At 42.7% G+C, this 27,916-nt stretch overlaps 2 protein-coding genes across 3 annotated transcripts in view; one reads left to right on the plus strand and one right to left on the minus strand.

Annotated features, from left to right (window-relative positions):
- hmcn1 (hemicentin 1) overlaps window positions 1-2,810 on the plus strand; it is a 229,641-nt gene extending 226,831 nt beyond the window's left edge. For both annotated transcript variants that reach the window (XM_071346348.1, XM_071346349.1), the window contains one exon: window positions 1,324-2,810. In XM_071346348.1, coding sequence (XP_071202449.1) covers window positions 1,324-1,690 — 367 coding nt within the window. In that variant the 3' untranslated portion in view covers window positions 1,691-2,810. The remainder of the gene's footprint in view (window positions 1-1,323) is intronic.
- A 77-nt stretch (window positions 2,811-2,887) lies between these two features.
- Window positions 2,888-12,293, minus strand: arpc5b (actin related protein 2/3 complex, subunit 5B). Its single transcript, XM_071346350.1, has 4 exons — window positions 12,022-12,293; window positions 7,083-7,154; window positions 6,678-6,854; window positions 2,888-6,311 (listed from the first exon to the last, which is right to left on the minus strand). Exons 1-4 carry the CDS (start codon window positions 12,160-12,162, stop codon window positions 6,249-6,251), a joined length of 453 nt encoding a protein of 150 aa, XP_071202451.1. The 5' UTR covers window positions 12,163-12,293; the 3' UTR covers window positions 2,888-6,248.
- Window positions 12,294-27,916: the final 15,623 nt, after the last annotated feature.

Below are 27,916 nucleotides of genomic sequence, written 5' to 3' on the forward strand. Positions count from 1 at the left end.
AAAGGCCTGATTGGTGGAGTGATGCAGAGATGGTTGTCCTTCTGGAAAGTTCTACCATCGCCACACAGAAACTCTGGAGCTCTGTCAGAGTGACCATCGGGTTCTTGGTCACCTCCCTGATCAAGGCCTTTCTCCCCTGATTGCTCAGTTTGGCCGGGCGGCCAGCTCTAGAAGAGTCTTGGTGGTTCCAAACTTCATCCATTTAAGAACGATGGAGGCCAGTGTGTTCTTGGGGACCTTCAATGCTGCAGAAATGTTTGGGTACCCGTCGCCAGATCTGTGCATCGACACAATCCTGTTTCGGAGCTCTACGGACAATTCCTTCGACCTCATGGCTTGCTTTTTGCTCTGACATGCACTGTCAACTGTGGGACCTTATATAGACAGGTGTGTGCCTTTCCAAATCATGTTCAATCAATTGAATTCACCACAGTTTCCAATCAAGTTGTAGAAACATCTCAGGATGATCAATGGAAACAGGATGCACCAGAGCTCAATTTCAAGTCTCATAACTTATGTAAATAAGGTATTTCAGTTTCTTTGTTTTTATGAATTTGCAAAAAAAAAAAATGTTTTCATTTTGTCATTATGGGGTATTGTTTGTAGATTGATGAGGATTTTTTATTTATTTAATCCATTTTAGAATAAGGCTGTAACTTAACAAAATGTGGAAAAAGTCGAGGGGTCTGAATACTTCCCGAATGCACCGTATTGTCATACACACAACCACTAACACACACTTGCATACCAGTACTTTCTCCAGCACTTTGTTTACTATACATTTCTTGCATTTTGTCTGAAGAATCATGCAGTATACACACTTAAGACCTAGACTCAATCAGATCAAGCGTTAACCGGGGACAGCCGACACCCGCATAGCTGATGTTTTGGCCGTGTCGGAGGTGGAGCTGTGTTGGAGCTGTAAAATTGGCAAGCAGTTGCTCTTGTGATCATTGTCACAAAGCCACACCCGTCCCACTCACGTTAGAAGCTCAGAATGAGAAGGTGTAGCCTATATAGAAATAATGTTGCTCAAATTGAAAATCATTCAGCGAAATTAAGGATTTCTATCAGCCTTATCAAGGTGTAGATTACATCTCACATTCCTGTGTTCCAACTTGTAAACAGACTGCATTAGATTTCTGTTAATGTGACTCCGTGCAACCAATGGCAATGTCCCCTTTAGGTATAATTTCAGGAGCCACTTGTGCATTTGACGGCTCTAACGCTATGCGGATGTCGGCTAAAGCGGATCTGATTGAATAGAGCCCTAAGTACAGAATACACTAGCGAAGTGTCCATGTTGTGTGTTCTGTGTTGTAGGTTCTGTCTGAAGAAATGCCCTCCCAACGACCTGGAGTGTGCACTAAGCCCTTACGCACTGGAGTACAAGCTGCTGTCCCTCCCCTTTGGCATTGCGGCCAATCAGGACCTGATCCGGCTGGTGGCGTACACGCAGGACGGCGTGGTGCACCCCCGTACCTCCTTCCTGGTGGTGGACGAGGACGTGACGTTACCCTTCGCACTGCGAGACGAAAACCTGAAAGGGGTGCTGTTCACAACCAGGGCCCTCCGAGAGCCCCACACCTTCAGGATGAAGGTGCGCTCCCTGTCCTACAGCGCTGACGGAGGCATCGAGTACCAGACCACCTTCATCGTCTACATCGCCGTCTCCGCCTACCCCTACTGAGAGCACTTTAAAACGACGGTGTAAAAGGGGGGGGGGGGGGGGGGCACTGAAAAGGTTGCGACCTCTGTATGCAGCACCACTGCGAACGAGCATGTGCGTGGATGTATGTATGTGTGTGTGTGTGTGTGTGTGGTTGGTTGGTAAAGCTGCCACATAAGTAAATGGGAACTAGTAGAAAAAGACTGTTCGTATATGAGAACTACTAAGGTGGGACAGGAGAACAACACTGCAATCCCAAGAAGCAGATTAGGAAATGACTCAACACTTGCACACCAAAGAGTTTAAAGAATAGCGAGTTCCCCTCGGATGGAAGTAAACATCTATTTATTGGCCAGATATCCTAAATAGAATCCTGTTCTCTCCAATGTTAAGGTGCTTTGTGGATCTAGAATGAATTGTTTGACCCTCTTGTACTTTACAATGCCCTCTCCCGTCCACAAGGTGATCTTTACAGATGACTCAGACTGCTTCTCCAGGTCCCATGATGAGTCCACCGTTGGCCCAGAATGTAGTCTTCCTCCCCTCCTCCTCTCCTCAGGCTTAAAGTGGTAGAGACAAGAAACATTAGCTAGCCTTTATTTACATCTACCTATTAACTTATTGGGAAGTGCTTGAATACCAAAAAAAAAGGGTCAGTTCCCTCCTTTGCTCAACTCTTTGGCTGGTTGGTCGCAGAATGTTGTGACATCAGACCGGAGAACAGAGCAAGTCATTTGATTGGTCCGAAATGGTGCCTGTAGAGACTTGTTGGCGAGAGGAGTTTGGCTGTCTATCAGTCTAACTCAGACTTAGATAGACATTGCATCATTGTATCACATCATCTCTATGGTCAAACTCCTGCCCACCTCAGGTAATCACCCCTCTTCCTCATCCCCAGAGTACCCAACACACTCGTCCTCCATTAGCAGTGTGTCCGATAGGAACAGTAGTCATTGCTTCATTACAGTCAATACAATCACAACATTAAAGGTTCATAGGATTCTTTTAACCACTTCATCCATAGTCAGTTACCAAGATGTATTCTATTTTTATGATTTGTATAGAAGTGTTTGGTTTTTCTTGTAATGTATTTCTATACTGTATTACATTTTTATAAAAAATAAAAGATATACAATCATGATAGAGGTGTTTCTGTGACTAGTTATCTGCTGTACCACAATAGTACTTTTCACCAGTAAATAACTCAGAACTTCAAAATCTGTTTTCAGAACTTTTATATTATTTTAAATCACAAACATAAAGGAATATTGTTATGGAGTAAGGCAGTTTGTACACCAGTTTGATATGTTCCTTTGATTTTTTGTTGTTGCAATTGAGCATTTTAACATTTCAACTGCATAATTATAAAAACAGCTACTAATGTATTACCACTGATGAGATTATTAAAACAAGAAGAAATCCACACATTATATAAAAAAGAAATGGTCATCATTAATCAAAATGTGGTTTCGCCATAAACTATTTATTACAGAGACAGGTTGCATCACAAATGGCACCCTATTCCCTATATAGTGCACTACTTTTGACCAGGGCCCATAACCCTATCCCTATATAGTACACTACTTTTGACCAGGGCCCATAACCCTATATAGTGCACTACTTTTGACCAGGGCCCATAACCCTATCCCTATATAGTGCACTACTTTAGACCAGGGCCCATAACCCTATTCCCTGGGCCCATAGGCCTATGATCAAAAGCAGTGCAGGGTTATAAGGAATATGCTGCCATTTGTGACTCAAACAGGGCTTGGGAGGAATGAACAGAAGACACTGATTTGAATGTAAATAATAGAAAAAATAATTAGAACATTTAAAAAAAAATCTTTAAAAAAAAAAACATATGGATATTTTTTTTAACTTCTCATCAATTACACTGTTTTAGTCCATGAAACTGTAGCAAGGTTTTTTTTAGAGCGAGAATGTGCAAAAGCCATAATTTCATCTCAATATATTAAAAACAGGGCTAATTTATGTCATCAATCATGAAAAACATGATACAGTACATATTTCACCATTATCTGCAAGTCCTGATAACCCATGTCAACTGAACGGAGCAATCTAAACCCCTGTCAAGGACTCACAACATGGCTGTAAGTAGCAGTTTCACGAAAGCAATCAGCTATTTTGGCAACAAATGGGATCTACCAGTAAAGGCAGATAAAGCAGACAGACAGAGTTCAGGGTCCCACAATGAATGACACAAAAGCCAGGGAAAGTGTTTGGTTGTGCACCACAAAATACTGTCCTACCTAATGCATGCTAGTATTTCAACCAAACACATTTCCTGGGTTCATATTTCAAATACTTGGTCTTATACAAAATAAATGTAAGCGCACTGAGGGTACAAAACATTATGAACACCTGCTCTTTCCATGACAGACTGGCCAGGTGAAACCTATGATCCCTTATTGTAGTCACTTGTTAAATCAACTTCACTCATCAGTGTAGATGAAGGGGAGGAGACAGGTTAAAGAAGGATTTTTAAGCCTTGAGACAACTGAGACACGGACTGTGTATGTGTGCCATTCAGAGGGTGAATGAGCAAGACAAAACAGTAAATGCATTTGAACGGGGTATGGTAGTAGGTGCCAGGCACACCGGTTTGTATCAGGAACTGCAACGCTGCTGCGTTTTTCACACGCAACAGTTTCCCGTGTATAAAGAATGGTCCACCACCCAAAGCACATCCAGCCAACTTGACAACTGTGGGAAGCATTGTAGACAACATTGGCCAGCATCCCTGCGGAACGCTTTCAACACCTTGTAGAGTCCCTGACCTGACGAATTGAGGCTGTTCTGAGGGTGCAACTCAATATTAGGAAGGTGTTCTTAATGTTTTGTCCACTGATGGCTTTTTAAAATACTGATCAATTATCAGGAAGAGACCCAAAGTGCCATTTACAAATCACAATAGAAAAACCATGATACTTTAACAAACACAGGTTAAATGTGGAGGTGGCAGGTAGCGGTTAGAGCGTTGGGCCAGTAACCGAAAGGTTGCTGGATCGAATCCCCGAGCTGACAAGGTATAAATCTGTCGTTCTGCCCCTGAACAAGGCAGTTAACCCACTGTTCCCCGGAAGACCGTCATTGTAAATAAGAATTTGTTTAACTGACTTGCCTAGTTAAATAAAAAAATACGTCAAGAAAGAGACACCATGATTGACTAGCAGTGATGGCATACAAAATATACTGGTGAGGGAATGTGACCCAACGGAGACAGAGACAGAATACATCCAAGGCAAATTCTCTGTTAGTCAAAATACTAATAATTATAGATATAGGGTTGGAAAATTCCGGAACCTTTCAATATATTCCCTAGTTTTACCGATTGGCCGATTCCCGGAATCAAGAGGGAATAAATCCGGAATCCTACAAACACGATTTCTGGAAAACCAGGGAATTTATTGAAAGTTTGCAACCCTAGTCCTTAGTGAAACTATTCTTATGTCCTGGAAGCACTACAAATGCATCCCTTACTAAACAATATTACAACAAAGTCTGACATGATAATTCCCTGTACATGATTCAGTGAGTGAGAGAACACTGTGGAATAGGCATAGATCTCACTAAACCCATACTAGGACACCACTTAGACTGCATGCCCTTTACATTAGCTAAGGTAGTGTTTTTACAGGAACACAGTCTAGGATTAATAACAGTGGTGCTAGTAGTAAAGGGGGGCCGTAATGCATCGTGGGTATTAATCCCTAACTAGGGCAGGCAGGATGGCTGGACCACCCCTGCTGGCGAAAACTTTCCCACCCGCAAATCCACCCCGCTCCATCTGTGGCTGTGCTTTTCAGGAGCCTCCCTCCCTCTGTCCCCATGGGTTACAGAAGGGCAAATTAGGGATTTTCTGTGGAATTATAAGATTTTGTTCCATCAGGAATTTTCTGATCAGCTTTTTAACAAAGACACCGGCCTATCAGGGCTTTAATAAAAAAAAGAGTAGCAGGGTAGACAAATGAGCTGACTGTTATAAAATAGATTTTTCCTGAGAGAAACAAAGCCATACCTAAGAAGAGCTCTGTAGCATTGTGTTGGTGTGTGTTTGAGGGTCTAGGGAAGGAAAGGAATGGAGAGCTCTGTAGTATTGTGTTGGTGTGTGTTTGAGGGTCTAGGGAAGGAAAGGAATGGAGAGCTCTGTAGTATTGTGTTGGTGTGTGTTTGAGGGTCTAGGGAAGGAAAGAAATGGAGAGCTCTGTAGCATTGTGCTGGTGTGTGTTTGAGGGTCTAGGGAAGGAAAGGAATGGAGAGCTCTGTAGCATTGTGTTGGTGTGTGTTTGAGGGTCTAGGGAAGGAAAGGAATGGAGTAAAAATACTAAAAACGATTCCAACTTGGCATGTGTTATGTGTTTGGGTGAATGTGTGAACCAGCTGTATCAGTGTGTGTGTGTCTGTGTAGGGAGACATAGGGAAGTGAGATCTGAAAAGAAGCAGAGACAGATAGGAGGGATCTCCTCTGTGACACGCTGTGATCTACTGGATATCATCCTTGTGTTGAAATGTGCACCAGACGGTCGCTGTGAAGAACATGGCTCCTCTCCTCTGTTAGTTAGACAGTCTTCCTGGCCGTTAGTACTCTAACGATGCACCCCAGGCCACCTGCAGATAGAGCCTGGGACAGAGGGGAAGGAAAGAAAGGGATAGCATGTAACTTACATACCTTATCATATGCAACTGTGTTTATCAAGTCTAATTAGTGTGTGTGTGTGTGTGTATGATGGCAGTACTTTTATCAAGTCTAATTTACGTGTGTGTTTTTTGTTATCCTCACAAGGATAGTAAAGCAAGGAACGTTCAGACAAGTGGGGATACTTCACTGCTATTTTAGGCTTAGGGTTTAGGTTTACAATTAAGGTTAGGACTAGTGGTTAGGTTTAGAAGTTAGGTTTAGGTTTTATGGAAAATAGGACTTTCAATGGAAATCAATTGTTTGGTCCCCACAAGGACAGTAAAACATATGGTGTGTCGATGGCAGTACCTTTTCATGCCACTGCAGCAGGACGGCACTGCTGTTATCCGATGGCGTCTCAAAGCCTTTGTAGATGTACTTCATGAGCAGGTCCACTCCGTTCTTATCCAGAGACTGGACCCCCTTCTCTACGTCACTGCTCTTAAAGGCACTCAGCACCTTCAACACAAGGCCCTCGGCACAGTCCTGACAAAACACAATAAAGTTCCCCTATTATGTACGCAAAGAAATCTCCAGGGAACCCAACTTAGTAACAGGTGAAAAGAAGCTACGATACAGCCTACATTCATAGTTCCTATGACTAAGTCTCTACTAAATACATTAGGTGGACCTAATGTTTATGTGGGCCTAAATGGAAGTCACACACATATCAGCTCATTGTAAGTCTTTTTCCATTGAGTTGTCTAGACTCACCTTGACGTTCTGGTTCTTGGTGTTGATTGGTGGGTTCTTCAGGACTGCCTGCAAGGCCTCCATCAGGTTACCTGTGCAGAGAGGGGTTAAGGAGGCAACGTGGACAATATCTGGTAGTCTGGATTATAACACCGTCCTAGAACAACAGTCTGTCCAATCAAACCTAACCTCGTCTTTGAAAATAAAATAGAATCACATCAATACATTGAATGTCACAGTTTACTACCAATCAGACACTTGACAACTCAGTGTATGTAGCTACTGAACAGACAAGCAATCTGGGGTGTATTTACTAGAAACCAAAAGGAATCAAACAGAAGCCAACAGAATGAATTTGTCCAATAGAAACTCTCGTTTTCGCTGCAAAACATTTTCCGTTTGGAGTAAACGGATTCTGCACTTTGCGCTGCAAAGCATTTTAAAACTGTTTGCTGAGGTCTTGGTCTGAATGAAAACACCCCTGGCTACACCAGAGAGGAAGAGGCGAAGCGAGAGAGTTTACTCCGCCCAAAATCTGTCCACGTTAAGCAGATCATTAATTATTAGGAAAGTGAGGATTCTTGAAATGGGGGCAATGAGAGAGTGGCGAATTTGGTCAAGACAAAAAAACAAAATTGCTATTTTTAATCGTGAGGGTTATTTGATCTAACAGAAGTCTTATAATGCTTTGGAAGCCTAGAGGTTAACCGCATTGGACCAGTAACCGAAAGGTTGCCGTTTTGAATCCCCGAGCCGACATCTGTTGATGTGCCCTTGAGCAAGGCACTTAACCCTAATTTCTCCTGTAAGACTCGCTGGATAACAGTGTCTGCTAAATTATGTAATTGTAGAAATATAAGGGTTACCGATACCCGATATTTTCCTTGCCCCCCGTCCCCCCCCCCAAAAAAAGCGATACCGATATTTAAAATTTTTGCAGCCTTTTAAGCATTCTAGTACAGTTACATAGTTAACACACACACACACACACGGACGCAGCGGTCTAAGGCACGAGGCGCTACTACAGTCCCTGGTTCGAATCCAGGCTTTATCACATCCGGCCGTGAATGGGTGTCCCATGCACAATTGGCCCAGCGTCGTCCGGGTTTGGCAGGGTAGGCCGTCATTGTAAATAAGAATTTGTTCTTCACTGACTTGCCTAGTTAAATACAGGTTACACACACACACAGCAAAAAGTTTGATCCTCGACTTCGGCGATGTCATTTACAAAATAGCCTCCAATACCCTTCTCAATAAATTGGATGCAGTCTATCACAGTGCCATCCGTTTTGTCACCAAAGCCCCATATACTACCCACCACTGCGACCTGTACGCTCTCGTTGGCTGGCCCTCGCTTCATACTCGTCGCCAAACCCACTGGCTCCAGGTCATATACAAGACCCTGCTAGGTAAAGTCCCCCTTATCTCAGCTTGCTGGTCACCATAGCAGCATCCACCTGTAGCACGTGCTCCAGCAGGTATATCTCTCTGGTCACCCCCAAAGCCAATTCCTCCTTTGGCCGCCTCTCCTTACAGTTCTCTGCTGCCAGTGACTGGAATGAACTACAAAAATCTCTGAAACTGGAAACACTTATCTCCCTCACTAGTTTTAAGCACCAGCTGTCAGAGCAGCTCACAGATTACTACACCTGTACATAGCCCATCTATAATTTAGCCCAAACAACTACCTCTTCCCCTACTGTATTTATTTATTTATTTTGCTACTTTGCACATTCTTCCACTGCAAATCTACCAGTCCAGTATTTTACTTGCTATATTGTATTTACTTCGACACCATGGCCTTTTTTTGCCTTTACCTCCCTTATCTCACCTCATTTGCTCACATTGTATATAGACTTATTTTTCTACTGTATTATTGACTGTATGTTTGTTTTACTCCATGTGTAACTCTGTGTTGTTGTTTGTGTCGAACTGCTTTGCTTTATCTTGGCCAGGTCGCAGTTGTAAATGAGAACTTGCTCTCAACTTGCCTACCTGGTTAAATAAAGGTAAAAAAAATAAAAAAATGCAATACGTCTTTCCTCAGTAGGAAATCCTCGTCGACCCACTGTGCTGTCAGACTCAGCATGCTCATGGTGCTGACGTCGCTCGTCCAAATGTCAGTCGTGACGCCCATAGCAAGCAGTATAATGACTTCCATTATCTTGCCGTTAATGGATTTCGCCTTTGAGTTGTCTCGCTGAAATTCTTACTCTTTCAAATGACTGCTGGACTTCAACTTGTTTAGTTGTTGGAAGTGTGCGCTTAATATTTTTCTGCTTTTGTTGTGTAGCGCTGTATTTTTTGAAGCGTCATTACGTCATCTACCTACGTTATATAGGTATAGTATGCACGTCAGCTTTGACATCGGTTTTGCACATCAGCGTTAAACTAGACATCGGGTCGATGCCGATGTTGTCATTTTTAGCTAATATCGGCCGATTCCGATATGCTCACCGATATATCGTGCATCCCTAATAAAAGGTGATACATGTGACATCCTGGTAACTTTGAGAACTTTATATCATTGTTGTCCCTGACGAAATTCAAGGCAGTCTATGCATATTCATGACGCTAGCACAGCATCTCACTCTCGATTGACTACAGGAGGTTAACGTCAACACTGCTCATCGAAAAATAAGTATTAAAATAACGAGATGTATCCACCAATCCAAAGAGAGGAATAGGTGAGAGCTTGACAGCCCACCCTTCCGCTCGATGGACAACAAATCCCATTGTTAGAGCGGAGACACAAGCATCTCATCATTATATCCATTATCTCTGGCAACACCCACCAACACAGCAGACCCGGAGGCAGCATAAAGTGACTAAGGGGGCAGTTGAAATCGGCCAGGGGACAAAACATTTTGGGTTTCTTGCGTTTGGAATTATACTGAACTCTGCTTATATCACACTATACCACAATAAACAAAAGTTCAAATCCAGAGACTTCGAGATCATTGAGTGCTTTTGAAAATACAGGTTGGCAAGAAATTGGTAGCCCATCTAAGCTGTGCTGTATCAGCGTAACATAGGGGCCTTCTAGCAGTAGTAAGGACAAAAATTTAGCAGGAGGCAGGCAGGTAAAGGTGCAAATAAGTGTTGGATTTATTTACACAGAACCTGTGTTTCAAAGATTACGCTGATATTTACAAATATACACTATACAAAAGTATGTGGACGCGCCCACAGGGGAGAGAGACGCGTCTTAACTTCCAATGCTCCATCCCCCTGCCCAACCCCCCTCCACGCCACTCCGCCAACCGCCAGGATGCCCGGCATCAGAACATTCCAGGCATTCCCGTGATTGGCAGAAAGCAGGTTGATTCACATGTCGGACCCCGCGAACACTGGGTACTGGTAAGTACACAACAACCTACTAGCCTAACACATAACACACAGCTGTCTGTGCGGGTCGCTACAATAAATATATATATATATATATATTTTTTAAATACAACTTTCCCTCAACATCAGCAAGACAAAGGAGCTGATCGTGGACTACAGGTAAGAGGGCCAAACACACCCCCATTCACATCAACGGGGCTGTAATAGCGCGGGTCGAGAGTTTCAAGCTCCTCGGTGTCCACATCACTAAGGACCTATCGTGGTCCAAACACACCAACACAGTCGAGAAGAGGTCACGACAACGCTTATTCCCCCTCAGGTGGTTGAAAAGATTTGGCATGGGCCCTCAGATCCTCAAAAAGTTCTACACCTGCACCATTGAGAGCATTATTGTTACTATTTCCTATTTATTTAGCAAATGTGTGTCTTACTTTTTAACTCTGTGTAACAGTTTAACTTTAGACCGTCCCCTCGCCCCGACGGGCGCGAACCAGGGACCCTCTGCACACATCAACAACTGACACCCACGAAGCATCGTTACCCATCGCTCCACAAAAGCCGCGGCCCTTGACCACTACTTCAACTCAAGGTCTCAAAGCGAGTGACGTAACCAATTGAAACGCTATTAGCGCGGACCACCGCTAACTAGCTAGCCATTTCACATCCGTTACATCTGCACTGTTGGGAATGGACTCGTAAGTAAGCATTTCATTATAACGTCTACACCTGTTGTATTCTGCATGATTTGACAGCACAGATACATATTTGTTTTGCCCCAACCTGTCACTCAATCATTTGAACTTTTTATTTATGTAACGTTAGGGACATAAAACAAAAATCTGAGGGTGTACAAAGTTTGAACTGAGGGAGCAAGGCCCCTTTTGCCCCCTTGTGGAGCCGGGTTCTCAACACTCACACAGGAAGTGCTGCAGAGAGATTCGTCCCGCTGCTACTGACTTATAAGGCAATGTTTATCACAAGCCTGAGATGACATTGTCGTGAAACTTACTCTGAAGGGTATATGAGGGAATCTAAAGGAACCAACGGCTAGTTATATCCCGTTTCTGAGGAGTTGTAAAACAATCCCTGGAATGTGACTACCAGACAGGTTTGGGGTTCTTCATTGGGGTACTTAGGTTATCTTGAGCTGAAATTTAATTGATATTGACCACAATAATCCTTCTTATCAATGCTTATAGATAAGTAGCCTCAATCATACGAAACAGCGAGTTCACTTACTTGTGCACATTCACACTTACCGGCAAATTGAATCTAGGCGAGTATTAACGTTTGACATCAATTGTTTCAATCGTTTCCAAAACAGGCAGAACCATTGTCAACAATGTCATCCCAGTTTTCAGCATCCAGCAATCAAGCAATATCAAGTAGTCCTAATAAACTCAGACCGTTCTTATTATACCTCAGTGAGTCTGACAGCTAACAAGCTAGCCAGCTGCCAACCCTACCACACCTCGCCAGTTGAGACATGATGGCACTTGGCTTGGCACCAGAATTACAGCAGCACCAACACTAATGCATGCAAACGAACCGGCAGATACACTGGCCAAATGAGCCAAAAAAACCATTGCTTTGCTCGCTAGATAAAAGGATATTGTCTGATTAGCGAGTCCACTTCTGCCTCGTCAGGACCCAGCTGATTTTCACCTCCATCCTCCTCGTCAACAAATTTGTTCTCGTCGTATTCGTCAACGTCTACTGTCCTGAATCGATTAGACACTGTATTCTTCGACATTGTGCTAAGTTTACGTCCCTTCTTTAGATACAAAATAATGACATTTAGTGATAAAATCTGCCGTTTACAGCTCTAGTTTGAGAGCCTTCTTTCCTTCTCCCTGCCTCTCACCAGCGTCTCGTCAGCAACAACAAAAACGACAATATTCTAAATAAAAGTATCTCACGTAATAGTATAGAAGTGTCAATATCCTGTATTTATTCATGATATATGAAAAATAATTGTCCAAACATGAACAATGATTCATATTTGTTCATATTTAAGTGACATTTGGGTTTTATAACATGTTCTAATGTCAAATAAATTATTGATTTCGTATCATACACATATTCACGTTCTACCGTGGACTTTTATTTTAAAGGCAAAATCAGAAAACCGGAAGTCTTAATGTGGATGAGATCAGAGAGAAAAAGGAGGAAGAGAGAGGACCAACTCGGCAGAAAATCTGTCTCCATCCAGCAGGTGGCGTTTTTGTGTTGTTTCGCCCACCAAGCAAACCGTTTTTGTATGTAGGTCAATGAGAGCGTGGAATTTGGTCAACAACAAAAATGATGTCTTATTTGCTACGTGAAGTTTATTTGATCGAATGGAAGTTTTCGTAATCCTTAACCCTCCTGCTGTGTTCTGGTCGAATTGGACCGATTTACAAGTTTCTCTCTGAAAAATGTAGTTAATGTAATCTGATTGTCATAAGGTTCCATGACTTTGTCCACACAGGGGATCTGAACACACAAAGTACATTTAGATGATTTTCATTACATTTTGGGTGTTTTATTTATCTTTTGTCTACCTGTGGTGTTCCCGGGCACATGCCCATTCATCAGATGGACACACTTCCTCTCCCAGACCCCCACATGCGTGTGTGTTTGAGCACACACACACCCCACTCCCCTTCTTGGCTTCCATGGCAATCCCCACAGGAACCTTTCCCCAATTGAATCTTTCCCCCACGGGAACCACACCTGTTGGCATTCTCACAAACAATTGCAACATTGTTTCAATAATATATAGAACTTTTCTAGCATCTCTGGTATATAAAGCTTTGTTGAGGCCTTGCTCACAATTCATTCTGTGGAAGCACAATGACCAAACGATATACTGTATGCTCTTGATCATATTTTTGATCATGACACTGGTGAGGAGGAGAGAGTCCTTGTTAAACTTTGACACAAATTAGTCTGTGATAAATTGCACAATATGTTTCATCTGAGTATTTGTTAGTCAAAATAATCCATACATTACATTTTTACTCAAAAACGAGTTGTATGAGCTCAGGTCGATGAGGCCTACAGGCCATAAATAGCAAATAGAAGTTCAAAACTTGAAATGTTCACAAGAACTTAAGTTGATAAAAAGAGTTAACACAACATTAGGTGATAATATATGTATTATTATGGATTTATAATCAGCAATAATGGGGCGGTCATTTTGGACCGGGAACACAGAATTAATTAACATGAAACGAACACAACAGGAGGGTTAAATTGTTATGAGTGTACTGATATAAGTAGGGCAGGTGACATCCCGGCAACTTTGAGAAAAATACCTTATATCGGAGTTGTCTCGAGATGGCTATGCATACACAGGATGGCGCCGACAGACATGGCAGCTCTCTGGACAATAAAGTAGACGAACTCCGGGTGAGGATCTCCTTCCAGAGAGATATCAGGGACTGTAGCATACTCTGCTTCACGGAATCATGGCTCTCTCCGGATATACTGTCCCCGTCCACACAGCCAGCTGGGTTCTCAGCACATCGCGGAGATAGGAATAAAGAACTCTCTGGGAAGAAGAAAGACGTGGTGTATGTTTCATGATTAACTACTTATGGTGTGATTGTGATAACGTACAGGAACTCAAGTTCTTTTGTTCACCCGACCTAGAATACCTCACAATCAAATACCGACCATATTACCACCCAAGAGAATTCTCTTTGGTTATAGTCTGTGAGAGAAAAATAACATATTTACCTGATTTATTTGATATTCATGGTTAACAATTCATATTTAACTAATAGTAAGACATTTTGTCCTACTAGTGTCTGTGTTTTTATGGTCTCCATTTTAGTTCCCTGCAGCTAATCTGGGCATATGGTCACCAGAGATGGCTTGAGCTGACAAATTAGTTAACGACTGCATTACATAGACAGGAATGTGTTTTACTAGGGATAGCTTAGGAGTAGACCAATCCCTCATTGTCTCAAAATCATCCTTGCATCTGGGAAACTAAGCCAGGGTGGGTTTAAGACAACAACCCTGTGCAGATAACAACCAGATGAACCCAGAGTGGCTTATGATGCCCCAATCTGCATGGGATGGGTGGAACCAACCATGACTAAGCATTTGTAGTGTCAGCTATATATAGTACTCTCCATTTGTGTAAAGGTTAGGTTACTCAGTCCAACACTCAAGGGTGTGGGGTCGACCAGCGTCATTATTGCAATAATTAATCAATATTGAATAAAGATGATTTTTTGAAGAAATGACAAAGTCTCTCTCACTTGATTAGAATATTCCACGACAAGTCACAGATGTGTATAATCCCCCTCAAGCCGATACCACGACGGCCCTCAAGGAACTACACTGGACTTTGTACAAACTGCAAACCACGTATCCTGAGGCCGCATTTATTGTTGCTAGGTATTTTAACAAAGCAAATTTGAAGAAAAAAATGCCACCGAAGTTCTATCAACACATTGACTGTAGTACTCATGCTGGAAAAACACACGACCACTGTTACTCCCCATTCTGGGATACCTACAAGGCCCTCCCCCGCCCTCCCTTCGGCAAATCAGATCACGACTCCATTTTGCTCCTCCCTTCCTATAGGCAGAAACTCAAACAGGAAGTACCCGTGCTAAGGTCTATTCAATGCTGGTCTGACCAATCGGAATCCATGCTTCAAGATTGTTTTGATTCCCTCGGATTGGGATATGTTCTGGGTAGCCTATGGAAAAAACATAGACGTATACACTGACATGGTGGCAGAGTTCATCAGGAAGTGTATAGGGGATGTTGTTCCCACTGTGACTGTTGAAACCTACCCAAACCAGAAACTGTGGATAGATGGCAGAATTTGTGCAAAACTGAAAGTGCGAACCACCGCATTTAACCATGGCAAGGGGACTGGAAATATGGTTGAATACAAACAATTTAGTAATTCCCTCCGTAAGGCAATCAAACAAGCAAAACGTCAGTACAGAGACAAAGTGGAGTCGCAATTCAACGGCTCAGACACGAGACGTATGTGGCAGAGTCTACAGACAATCACGGATTACAAAGGGAAAACCAGCCACGTCGCGGACACCAAAGTCTTGCTCCCGGACAAGCTGAACACCTTCGCCCGCTTTGAGGATAACACAGTGCCACCAACGCAGCCCGCTTCCAAGAACTGTGGGCTCTCGTTCTCCGTGGTCGACGTGAGTAAGACATTTAAGCATGTTAACCCTCGCAAGGCTGCCGGCCCAGACGGCATCCCTAGCTGTGTCCTCAGAGTGTCATGGTTCCTCCTGGCACCAAAGGGCGGCAGAGACCGCCCTAGAGACTTTTATTGGACTCACGTGTCTTATTATTTCATGATTGTGTCCCTGTTAAAAGAGATGTGTTTCTGTGGTCCTTTGTAGAAACTTGAATTGTTGACCGTGTGCGTTCGTTTCCTGAGTGAGTTTTCAAGACTTAGTGTTTGTTGTTTTTTCAAGTGTACTGTGATCCTGCGGCTATCGTTTCTCAGTAAAGTATTATGTTTATCCTTAACCACTGATTCCTCGTCTGGTCTCTTCTCTGCACCTGAGTCCTACCTAAACACGTCACACAGAGCATGGTAACTGAACTAAATGACTATCCAGCTTTGATGTAGCACTCACTTCTGTCATCATGAAATGCTTTGAGAGGCTAGTTAAGGATCATATCACCTCTACCTTACCTGACACCCTAGACCAGACATGGGCAAACTACGGCCCGCGGGCCACATACGGCCCGTTAGGCTTTTTAATCCGGCCCGCCGAACTTGTCCAAATTATAGTAAAAACCTCATTTTTTTCCCCTTTCCCTGCAATGCCCACGTTTCCCCAATAGATGGCGCACTCAAAACACATTGACCGTTGTTGGAGTGGCGCGTATTTCTCTTTATTTCACTTTAATTTTCACTTCGTTTCACGTCACCATTAAGCGAGAATTGCCACAACAAAACTAACTCCAGACTTTGATGCACTGGCAAAAAAGGGAGACCAACAACACTGTTCCCACGGAAATGGTGAGTTTTTCTGCTGTGTTATGAAAAAATGCATATGGAAAGTTTGGAAGTGCGTCTTTTAATTAAGAGCAATGCGCATTTACGCACAGCAGCGGTACAGTAGCTTTATTAACACGCCGCACATCGCTCTTAATTTAAATTTAAATTTTCAGCTGCAGGTAGGATATTTAATACAGCCTATGTCTGTGTGCTTGGCAACGATACACGTGTACTGTTTGCGCGTGAAGGCGAGGGCGTCCGTGGCGAGTTTGTAGAGCGCGCGGTCAGGACAATCCATCCATGATTTTGCGGAGTTTAACACAAGTAGATATTATTGAGCTTGAGTATTTCGTTGTGTAATAATATGTTTTGAATGTTGAAAGTGATTCCATTTTTCAATAAATGTTGATTTCTTTAACTTTGCACCTTCGATTGAAACTTATTAAAAACAGACGCAATCTTGATAAATCACAGTGCGTATGTTATTTTAATCTATTTACATTTCCTCATCCCGGTATCTGCGAAATAGTATGTAAATGCCATATCTTGCATATTCCTTGAGACAAATTTATTAAAACTGATAAGGGCTATTTTTCACATTTGAAAGACAGTTAATAAATTGGGTTGTAGTGTTCTTACTGTGCTATGAGGTTTGCACACACTACATTTAATGCTTTAGTATATCCGGCCCAAACACTCCCTCCAAATGCTCCTGGCCCGGCCCCTCTGTCAAATTTTAGAACCCATTGTGGCCCGCGAGTCAAAAAGTTTGCCCACCCCTGCCCTAGACCCACTTCAAATTGCATATTGCCCCAATAGATCCACATCCATCGCACTACACACTGCCCTATCCCATCTGGACAAGAGGCATACCTATGTAAGAATGCTGTTCATTGACTATAGCTCAGCCTTTGACACCATAGTACCCTCCAAGCTAATCATTAAGCTCAGGGGCCTGGGTCTGAACCCCGCCCTGTGCAACTGGGTCCTGGACTTCCTGACGGGCCGTCCCCAGGTGGTGAAGGTAGGAAACAACACCTCCACTTTGCTGATCCTCAACACAGGGGCCCCACAAGGGTGCGTGCTCAGCCCCCTCCTGTACTCCCTGTTCGAACCCAGAATTTCTGGTGGCACAACTAGCACTGCGATGCAGTGCCTTAGACCACTGCGCCACCCGGGAGGCCAGATGCACAATTAAGAGCATCCTGTTGGGCTGTATCCCCGCCTGGTACGGCAACTGCACCGCCCGCAACCGCAGAGCTCTCCAGAGGGTGGTGCGGTCTACCCAACACATAACCAGGTGCACACTGCCTGCCCTCCAGGACACACACGGCACCTGATGTTACAGGAAGGCCAAAAAGATCAATAAGGACATCAACCACCCGAGCTAACTGCCTATTCACCCCACTACCATCCAGAAGGCGAGGTCAGTACAGGTGCATCAAAGCTGGGACCGAGATACTGAAAAACAGCTTCTATCTCAAGGCCATCAGAGTGTTAAATAGCCATCACTAACCGGCTACCAGCCGGTTACGCCACCCTGCACCTTCAAGGCTGCTGCCCTATATACATAGACATGGAATCACTGACCACTTTAATAATGGAACACTAGTCACTTTAATAATGTTTACATACTGCTTTACTCATTTCATATGTATATATTGTATTCTGTTCTACTGTATTTTATTCTATGCCACTCCGACATTGCTCGTCCTAATATGTATATATTTCTCAATTCCATTATTTTACTTTTAGATTTGTGTGTATTGTAAATTGTTAGATACTACTGCACTGTTGGAGCTGGGAAAACAAGCATTTCACTACACCTGCAATAACATCTGCTAAATATGTGTATGTGTCAAATACATTTTTATTTGATTCACGACATGATGCTGTTGCATAGCATCTCTCTCCATTGGATACAGGCGGTTAACGTCAACAACCATCGTTGAATATTATATATCCACCAAACCAAAGAAAGGATAGGCAGGAGCTAGACAGCCCGCCATGCCGCTTTGTGGACAATGATTCACGGAGAGACATGTATCTTGTCAGCTTATTCATGATCTTTGATAGGATCCAGATAGTATTGCTGCCATGGTATGGAGCCAGATACATGCCAAAAGGTTGAACGTACGTATCGTTAGAAAATCCATAGGTGAATTGTTAGAATCGTAAGAAAAGAGTGAAGCATGAACGTAAACGTGAAATTACATCTGTGAACATACAAAGACAATGTTACGATTACGGACTAACATTTTAGGCTTGAACAAATCTTGTGTCGCAATTCTGGCATACAATAAAACCTTTCAGAGTTTTGGCAGTATCATCTCACCAACAAAAAATATGTACACCAAACGGCCTGTGAGGAGTGCTACCCGAACAAGCATAACACAGTATTAAAGAAAACTGAAGTCAGGGAAACCGTGAAGAGGTATCCTGCAGGTTTTCAAGGTAAAAGTCTCTATTAAGTCTAGATAACACTAGCTGTATTATGTCTACTGCAGTGAAGTTTCAGTCCACTAGGTGTATCTCTACAGCATGGACATATCTCTGGGTGACGTGGACATCCCCATGCATGCACCTTATCAAAATATGACTCATTCAATATTGCACCATCCCATTCTCTATGTATGACCACTGGAGTCTTTGCCACTCAAAATATTTTTATATAGAATATTTTTATATTTTTTTCATCACTCAAAATCTTGCCAATGCATATTCTGTAGGGGCCTCTCATTCCTCTTTCTATTCTGGTTAGAGCCAGTTTGCTCTGTGAAGGGAGTAGTACACAGCGTTGAACGAGATATTCAGTTTCTTGGCAATTTCTCACATGGAATAGCCTTCATTTCTCAGAACAAGAATAGACTGACGAGTTTCAGAAGAAAGGTCTTTGTTTCTGGATATTTTGAGCCTGTAAAATGAACCCACAAATGCTGATACTCCAGATACTCAACTAGTCTAAAGAAGGCTAGTTTTATTGCTTCTTTAATCAGCACAACAGCTTTCAGCTGTGCTAACATAATTGCAAAAGGGTTTTCTAATGATCAATTGGCATTTTGAAATGATAAACTTGGATTAGCTAACACAACGTGCCAACAAAAAAAATTGCTTTTCTTTCAAAAACAAGGACATTTCTAAGTGACCCCAAACTTTTGAACGGTAGTGTAAATATATATTTTTATACATTTGGAAAAATGTCTAATAACCTGTTTTTGCTTTGTCATTTAAGGGGTGTTGTATGTAGATTGTTGAGGGGAAAAAACGATTTAATCAATTTGAGAATAAGGCTGTAACGTAACAAAATGTGTAAAAACTCAAGGGGTCTGAATACTTTCCAAATGCACTGTGAACTCGTTACACTCCGAGCTCCAACAATGCGAATTAAACAATAATAAGTCAATAAAAATACAGTACCAGTCATAGGTTTAGACTCACAAATCAATTCAAATTGTATGGGGCACATATTTAGCAGATGTTATTGCGGATGTAGCGAAATGCTTGCTTTCCTAGCTCCAACAGTGCAGTAGTATCTAACAATATACAACAATACACACAAATCTAAAAGTAAAATATATAAATATTAGATTGAGCAATGTCGGAGTGGCATTGACCACAATACAGTAGAATAGAATACAGTATATACATATGAGATGAGTAAAGCAGTATGTAAATATTATTAAAGTGGCCCATGTCTATATAGGGCAGCAGCCTCTAATGTAGCTATCACTAATAGCTAGTGATGGCTATTTAACTTCTCACGAGTCACCAACCCTGATCCGGTAGCACCCACCCCCCCCCCCCCCACTGAGTAGCATAGCTAGCATAGCGTCACAAGTAACTTGTAGCATCTAAATATCATTAAATCACAAGTCCAAGACACCAGATGAAAGATACAGGTCTTGTGAATAAAGCCACCATTTCAGATTTTTAAAATGTTTTACAGGGAAGACACAATATGTAAATCTATTAGCTAACCACGTTAGCAAAGGACACGATTTTTTTACTCCCAATTGTTTTTTCCTGCGTCAGTAGCTATCACTAATTCGACTAAATAAAAATATATATAGCCACTAACCAAGAAACAACTTCATAAGATGACAGTCTGATAACATATTTATGGTATAGCATAGTTTTTTTTTGGAAAAATGTGCATTTTTCAGGTATAAATCACAGTTCTACATTGCAGCTGCAATCTGAAATAGTGCTGACCCAGCCAGAACAATTACAGAGACCAACGTCATATAACGAATTACTCATCTTAAAACATTTCAGAAAAATACACAGCGTACAGATATTGAAAGCCCAACATCTGGTGAATCCAAACAATATTTCAGATTTATTAAATGTTTTATAACGAAAACAAAATGTAGCGCTAAATTAGCATAGCTATACCAGGCAGATTCGGCTAGGCGCCCACGGCCAGTTCACATGCACAACAGATATGATATAACATCGTAAATTGGGTCTTACTATGGCTGATCTTTCATCAGAATGTTGATCAAAGTGTCCTTTGTCAAGATGAGTCGTTGGTTCCGTTCAGAATTGTTCCTTTCCCACTCCATTTAGCACAGGTACTGGTCGAGTGGCACGGATCTCTCAAACGTAAATAAAATCAGACAACGGAACACCACAAAACTCCCGAAAAAATTCAAATAATCTGATTAAACTATATTGAAAAAACATACATTACGATGATATGGTCACATGTATCAAACAAAATTCGACACGGAGATAGTTTTCATCCATAACGCCAGCAAAACAGTACACAATCGCAGCTCCAACTCGTGCGAATCAGAAAACCGGAAGTTGTCGGTCACGCCAAAGAAATAGGTCTTATTTCACGTCAGTACCAGATAAACAAAGAATTTCTCCTCTGACGTCCTCTTGACACCCAGAGGAAGGCGAATGAAGTGTGTTTCTGGTCATAGGGGTCATGACCATATATAGGCAGAGCGTTGAAGCGAGCATAGACTTCTTGCATTCTACTTCTTGGTCAGGGAAAGTGCTGTCAAATGACTTGTGTATCACTCAGAGACAAAATTGAAACGGTTTTAGAAACTAGAGATTGTTTTCTTTCCAATGGTATTATTTATATGCATATAGTAAGAGCAATAATTGAATAAGAGGCAGTTTAATCTGTAGAGCAAATTATGCTAATGGGAAAATAGCACCCACTGTATTCTCAAGAATTAACACTCTGATGGCCTCGGTCCCAATTTTGATGCACCTGTACTGACCTTGCCTTCTGGATAATAGCAGGGTGAACAGGCCGTGGCTCGGGTGGTTGATGTCCTTGATTATCTTTTTGGCCTTCCTGTAACATCGGGTGCTGTAGGTGTCCTGGAGGGCAGGCAGTTTGCTCCAGGTGATATGCTGGGCAGACCGCACCCCCATCTGGAGAGCCCTGCGGTTGCGGGCAGTGCAGTTGCTGTACCAGGCGGTGATACAGCCCAACAGGATGCTCTCAATTGTGCATCTGTTAAAGTTTCTGAGGGTTTTAGCAGCCAAATTTCTTCAGACACCTACTGTGTGGGTGAACCATTTCAGATCATCAGTGATGTCTACGTTGAGGAAATTGAAACTTTCCACCTTCTCCACTGCGGTCTCGTCGATGTGGATAGGGGCGTGCTGTTTCCTGAAGTCCACGATCAGCTCCTTTGTTTTGTTAACGTTGTGTGAGAGGTTATTTTTCTGGCACCACTTTCCCAGGGCTCTCATCTCCTCCCTGTAGGCTGTCTCGTCACTGTTGGTAATCAGGCCTACTATTGTTGTGTCGGCTGCAAACTTGATGATTGCGTTGGAGGCGTGCGTGGCCACACAGTTGTGGGTAAACACAGAGTACAGGAGGGGGCTGAGCATGCACCCTTGTGGGGCCCCTGTGTTGAGGATCAGTGTGGAGGAGGTAATTTTGCCTCCCTTCACCACCTGGAGGTGGCCATTCAGGAAGTCCAGGACCCAGTTGCATAGGGAGGAGTTCAGTCCCAGGGCTGTGAGCTTTGTTGTGAGCTTCGAGGGCACTATGGTATTGAAGGCCGAGCTGTAGTTGATAAACAGCATCCTCGCATTTCTCTTGTCCAGGTGGGTGAGGGCAGTGTGCAGTGCAATGGTGATTGCGTCGTCCGTGGATCTGTTGGGGCAGTAGACGAATTGGAGAGGGTCGAGTGTGTCTGGAAGGGAGGAAGAGTCTTTGACTAGCCTCTCAAAGCACTTCATGATGACTGAAGTGAGTGTCCAGGCACCCTGTTTTAAGCTGACCGCAGTAAAAGTCAGCGACGGTCTACAGCCCGGAACCTCCAGCGACGGTTCACAGTCCAGAGCTTCCAGCGACGGTTCACTGTCCAGAGCTTCCAGCGACGGTTCACAGTTCAGAGCCTCCAGTGACGGTCCACGGCCCGGAGCTTCCTGCGCCGGTGCCATGGCCGGAGCCTTCCACTGCGCCGAAGCCCAGTCCAGGCACGGTGTCCAGTCCCGCTCTATGGCCGGAGCCTTCCTCTGCGCCGGTGACCAGTCCAGGCACGGCGTCCAGTCCCACTCCATGGCCGGAGTCTTCCTCTGCGCCGGTGCTCAGCCCAGGCACGGCGTCCAGTCCCGCTCCATGGCCGGAGCCTTCCTCTGCGCCGGTGCCCAGTCCAGTCCGGCTCCATGGCCGGATCCGCAGTCTGAGCGGGTGATACGTCCCGCACCGGAGCCGCCACCGATGCTAGCTGCCCACCCTAACCCTCCCCAACTAGTTTCAGGTTTTGCGGTCAGAGTCCGCACCTTTGGGGGGGAAATGTCACTATCATTAAAATGTGGAACTCTACTCACGCTGCGCCTTGGTCTAATTATTCATACGACGGTCGTGACAAAAGTAGAAGAAGCTTTTTCAATCACTCCCTTGAATGCTGTGGCCACCCTTTCCTGTTGTGCTCTCAGGTCATTTGTGCCTGTGTGAATTATTATGTGGCTGGGTGAACCTAGTTGGTCCTCAGACAGAAGGTTTGCTGGGTGTTTGGACACCAGAGTTTAGACACACTGTGTTTGGGAAAAACGTTTTTTTCTTGTATATATTTCACATTTGAGTCCAATCTGTGTCTTGTGTATGACCTCAGTGGGTGTGGGGGGGTTGTCAGGAGGGTTATCAGGGTGGTTGACAGGGAGGGAGTTCAGAGGGGGTGAAATCGCCTAGGCTTGGGGTTCTTCATTTGTCTGTCCCGCTATGATGTCGAGGCTATGGTCAGGGTCTGGGGGACTGTTCTGCTGTGATGTCGAGACTTTTGTCGGGAGCTGAGGTGGGCTGTTCTGCTAGCTTCTCTGCGGGGGTGGCCACCTCTCTAGTGGGTTGTTCTCTGTCACACGCCATCCCCCTCACCCTCTCCTCCAGCAGTCTGATCCTCTCCTCTAGTGCTCTGTTCTTCTCCTGCTATTTCTCCTGTTGAGGTTGTCTCAGTCCAGAATGCAGATATGTCTCTCTCCACCTCCAACTCTCTGGGTTTTGTTAAGGGGGTGTTGTTGTGCTGCTGGACTGTTGTCTGGGTCTGTGCTGACTGGAGTGTAATCACCTGCTGTTCCAGCTCCACCTACCTTACCTACAGCTGGGTGAATTTATCCTTAATTTCAATGAGGGAGTAGTACTCTGTGCTGGGAGGTTGACTTTCCGTTTGGGTTGCTCGTCTGTGGGGTTATATAATGAAGAGGTCTGGTCTGACCCGCTCGGGATGGGGATATTTTTCTCAAGGGAAAGCTTCTCCTACAGAGCTAATTCTTTGATTAGATGAAAGTCCAGCTGAAACTCTTTGGGGATGCCCTGTACCATTACTGTTCCAGACTTATAGAGATTTATATTAGCTGACTCAGATTCCTCGTTGTCTAGTATCCTGAGTTTCCACCCTTCATTAACACCCCCCCTCTTAACAGAGGGATCTGTGCTAATATAGCGCTGTGCCATGCCAGGGGATGGTCTGTGTGGAAGATGAGGTTGCTGATGTTCCCATTTTTATAATAGTCAGCAAAAAGTGTCTCTTGGTTTTCCATAAGGAGCTTCATTTTGTGCTCTTTTCGTGTCTTATCATTCTTTACATACACAGGGTACTGTATTTTAATTACCTCTGAACAGCGGGAGGGAGCTTTTAAGGCCTCTCCTTCTGGTTGGAGTACACTGTGCGACTCTCCTGCTATTGTTGGGCTAAAAGGCTTTGACACCACTCACTTGACATGTCAGTGCTAATTGAAGTTGTATCAAGCTTGGTAGCCTTAACTTAGCATTCAGTCCTTATAAAGTAACGTAATGTATTTTTTTCTTGGCTTTTGGAAATAAAATATAGCTTTAGACTAAACATGACTCACTCAGTTCCAGGTTGGATGGTGTTTTCAGGTTTCTGTTTTCCAGAGAATTTGCTGTATAGTTTTGGAATAATAATCTTTGGTAGTTGTAAACCTTCCAGGTGATTCTGTAATTCCGTCCAAAATCAGGTTGTAGGTTTTGAGTTTTGATTTGGAGTGAAGGTTATGTTGTAGAGGGTATCCAATTTGTAAGTCGCTCTGGATAAGAGCGTCTGCTAAATGACTTAAATGTAAATGTAGCATCCTGTATATGTCCCTGAACAAAAAAAATCCAAGTTTATCTAACTCTAAATCTATATTTTTTTAAGAACATGCTGAAAAACTCAGCAGGTGGCGCCAGAGCATAGGAAATAGATTAGTTAGGTAGTATCAAAAGCAGTACAGTAAAGGTTTATAAAATAATTAAACAGACCCGTGTGTAAAGTACTTAAGTAAAAATACTTTAAAGTACTACTGAGTAGTTTTTTTGGGTATCTGTACTTTACTTTATTATTTACATTTTTGACAACTTTTACTTCACTACATTCCTAAAGAAAATAATGTACTTTTTACTCCATACATTTTCCCTGACACTGTTTGTAAACTAATGTCAGAGTGTTATAGTGTACTGCTGGTTTACATAATATAAGGAATTTGAAATTATTAATACTTTTACTTTTGATACTTAAGTACATTTTAGCAATTACATTTACCTGTGATACTTAAGTATATTTAAAACCAAATAATCTGACACTTTTGCTGAAATTATATTTTACTGGGCAACTTTCACTTTTACAAGTAATTTTCTATTAAGGTACTGAATAGGCCTTCATTGTAAATAATAATTTGTTCTTGATTGACCTGCCTTGTAAAATAAAATAAAATTTTAAAAACGAATGTATGTGCAGTGCATCTACTGAAACATATGTTTGGTAATGAGAGCATGTATTTCTAAACCACTGTAGTGTTTTCTTTTAGATCAAATGAACTACTATCATATGTTCACTTTAATGGATTAGAGTTGAATACAAGATACATGTACTTCCTCCATTGATAGAGAGCATGGTTTACTTCAGGAAGCTGAGGATCTAAACAGATTACATTGTACAGCTGTTCGCTGTGTGACTCACCACACTCACTACTCGTAAAAGGCTATGGCGGAAGTATTTACTTTACCGAACATGCTGTGCTGGTCACGGGTGGTAACTGCCTGCCAGTCGACCATGGTGGTCGAGAGCAACAGCATACATACAGAGCAACAGCATACACTCCATGATGTCAGGACAGCGTCAGATGATGAAAGTGCTATTTTTAGTTTTGCAGGAAATAGAGACCAAGTTTCCCATTTCCAGCTGGTTTTATCTTTGTCATCATGAACCCCACAGATGGTCTTTGGCTGGGGGCAGTATTGCGTAGCTTGGATGAATAAGGTGCCCAGAGTAAACTACATGCTACTCAGTCCCAGAAGCTAAGATATGCATATTATTAGTATATTTGGATAGAAAACACTCTGAAGTTTCTCAAACTGTTTGAATGATGTCTGTGAGTATAACAGCACTCATATGGCAGGCAAAAACCTGAGAAAAAATCCAACCAGGAAGTTGGAAATCTGAGGTTTGTAGTTTTTCAACTCATCGCCTATCGAATATACAGTGGGATATTGGTCATATTGCACTTCCTAAGGCTTCCACTAGATGTCAACAGTCTTTAGAACCTTGTTTGATGCTTCTACTGTGAAGGAGGGGGAAATGAGGGGTCTTTGAGTCAGGGGTCTGGCAGAGTGCCATGAGCTGACCATGCGCGTTCACGTGAGAGTTCGCTTGCAATCCATTGCATTTCTGAAGACAAAGGAATTCTCCGGTTGAAACATTATTGAAGATTTATGATAAAAACATCCTAAAGATTGATTCTATACATCGTTTGACATGTTTCTACAGACTGTAACGGAACTTTTGGACTTTTCTTCTGCTCGCGCCTCATGAATTTGGATTACGGGGCTAAACGTACGAACAAAAAGGAGGTATTTGGACATAAATTATGTACTTTATCGAAAAAATCTAAAATTTATTGTGGAACTGTGATTCCTGGGAGTGCATTCTGATGAAGATCATCAAAGGTAAGTGAATATTTATAACGCTATTTCTGACTTCTGTTGACTCCAACATGGTTTTGTTGTCTGAGCGCTGTACTCAGATTATTGCATGGTTTGCTTTTTCCGTAAAGTTTTTTTGAAATCTGACACAGCGGTTGCTTAAGGAGAAGTATATCTCTAATTCTGTGCATAACACTTGTATCTTATATTAAAGTTTATGATGACTATTTCTGTAAATTGATGTGGCTCTCTCCAAAATCACCGGATGTTTTGGAAGCAAAACATTACTGAACATAACGCGCCAATGTAAACTGAGATTTTTGGATATAAATATGCACTTTATCGAACAAAAAATACATGTATTGTGTAACATGAAGTCCTATGAGTGTCCTCTGATGAAGATCATCAAAGGTTAGTGATTAATTTTATCTCTATTTCTGCTTTTTGTGACTCCTCTCTTTGGCTGGAAAAATGGCTGTGTTTTTCTGTGACTAGGTACTGACCTAACATAATCGTTTGGTGTGCTTTCGTCGTAAAGCCTTTTTGAAATCGGACACTGTGGTGGGATTTACAACAAGTTTATCTTTAAAATGGTGTGAAATACTTGTATGTTTGAGGAATTTTAATTTTGAGATTACTGTTGTTTGAATTTGGCACCCTGCACTTTCACTGGCTGTTGTCAAATCGATCCCGTTAACGGGATCTTAGCCGATCTCAGCCATAAGAGGTTTAAAAGAACAAAATACACATATTCCCCAAAATTGCACATGAAAAATATTCCTGACTCATAATAAACTTCACTTACGGGTAGAGCCTGGATATCAAAATACTACACCCCTTGGTGTGGCACCCATGAGAATGGACACACCATAATATTAGTGGGAATTAAGAGTAACATTTCTAATGGGCCGTGTCTAGACTGTTGGCCTTTTATCTCTTGTTGAAGAGAAAAGATAATACAAACATTATTTCCCACTGGGTCAGACATGATGGACCTCACCACTGGGTCAGACATGATGGACCTCACCACTGGGTCAGACATGATGGACCTCACCACTGGATCAGACATGATGGACCTCACCACTGGTTAAGACATGATGGACCTCACCACTGGGTCAGACATGATGG

The sequence above is a fragment of the Salvelinus alpinus genome, chromosome 16 (genome assembly GCF_045679555.1).
Source record: "Salvelinus alpinus chromosome 16, SLU_Salpinus.1, whole genome shotgun sequence".
NCBI classification, from domain to species: Eukaryota; Metazoa; Chordata; class Actinopteri; order Salmoniformes; family Salmonidae; genus Salvelinus; species Salvelinus alpinus.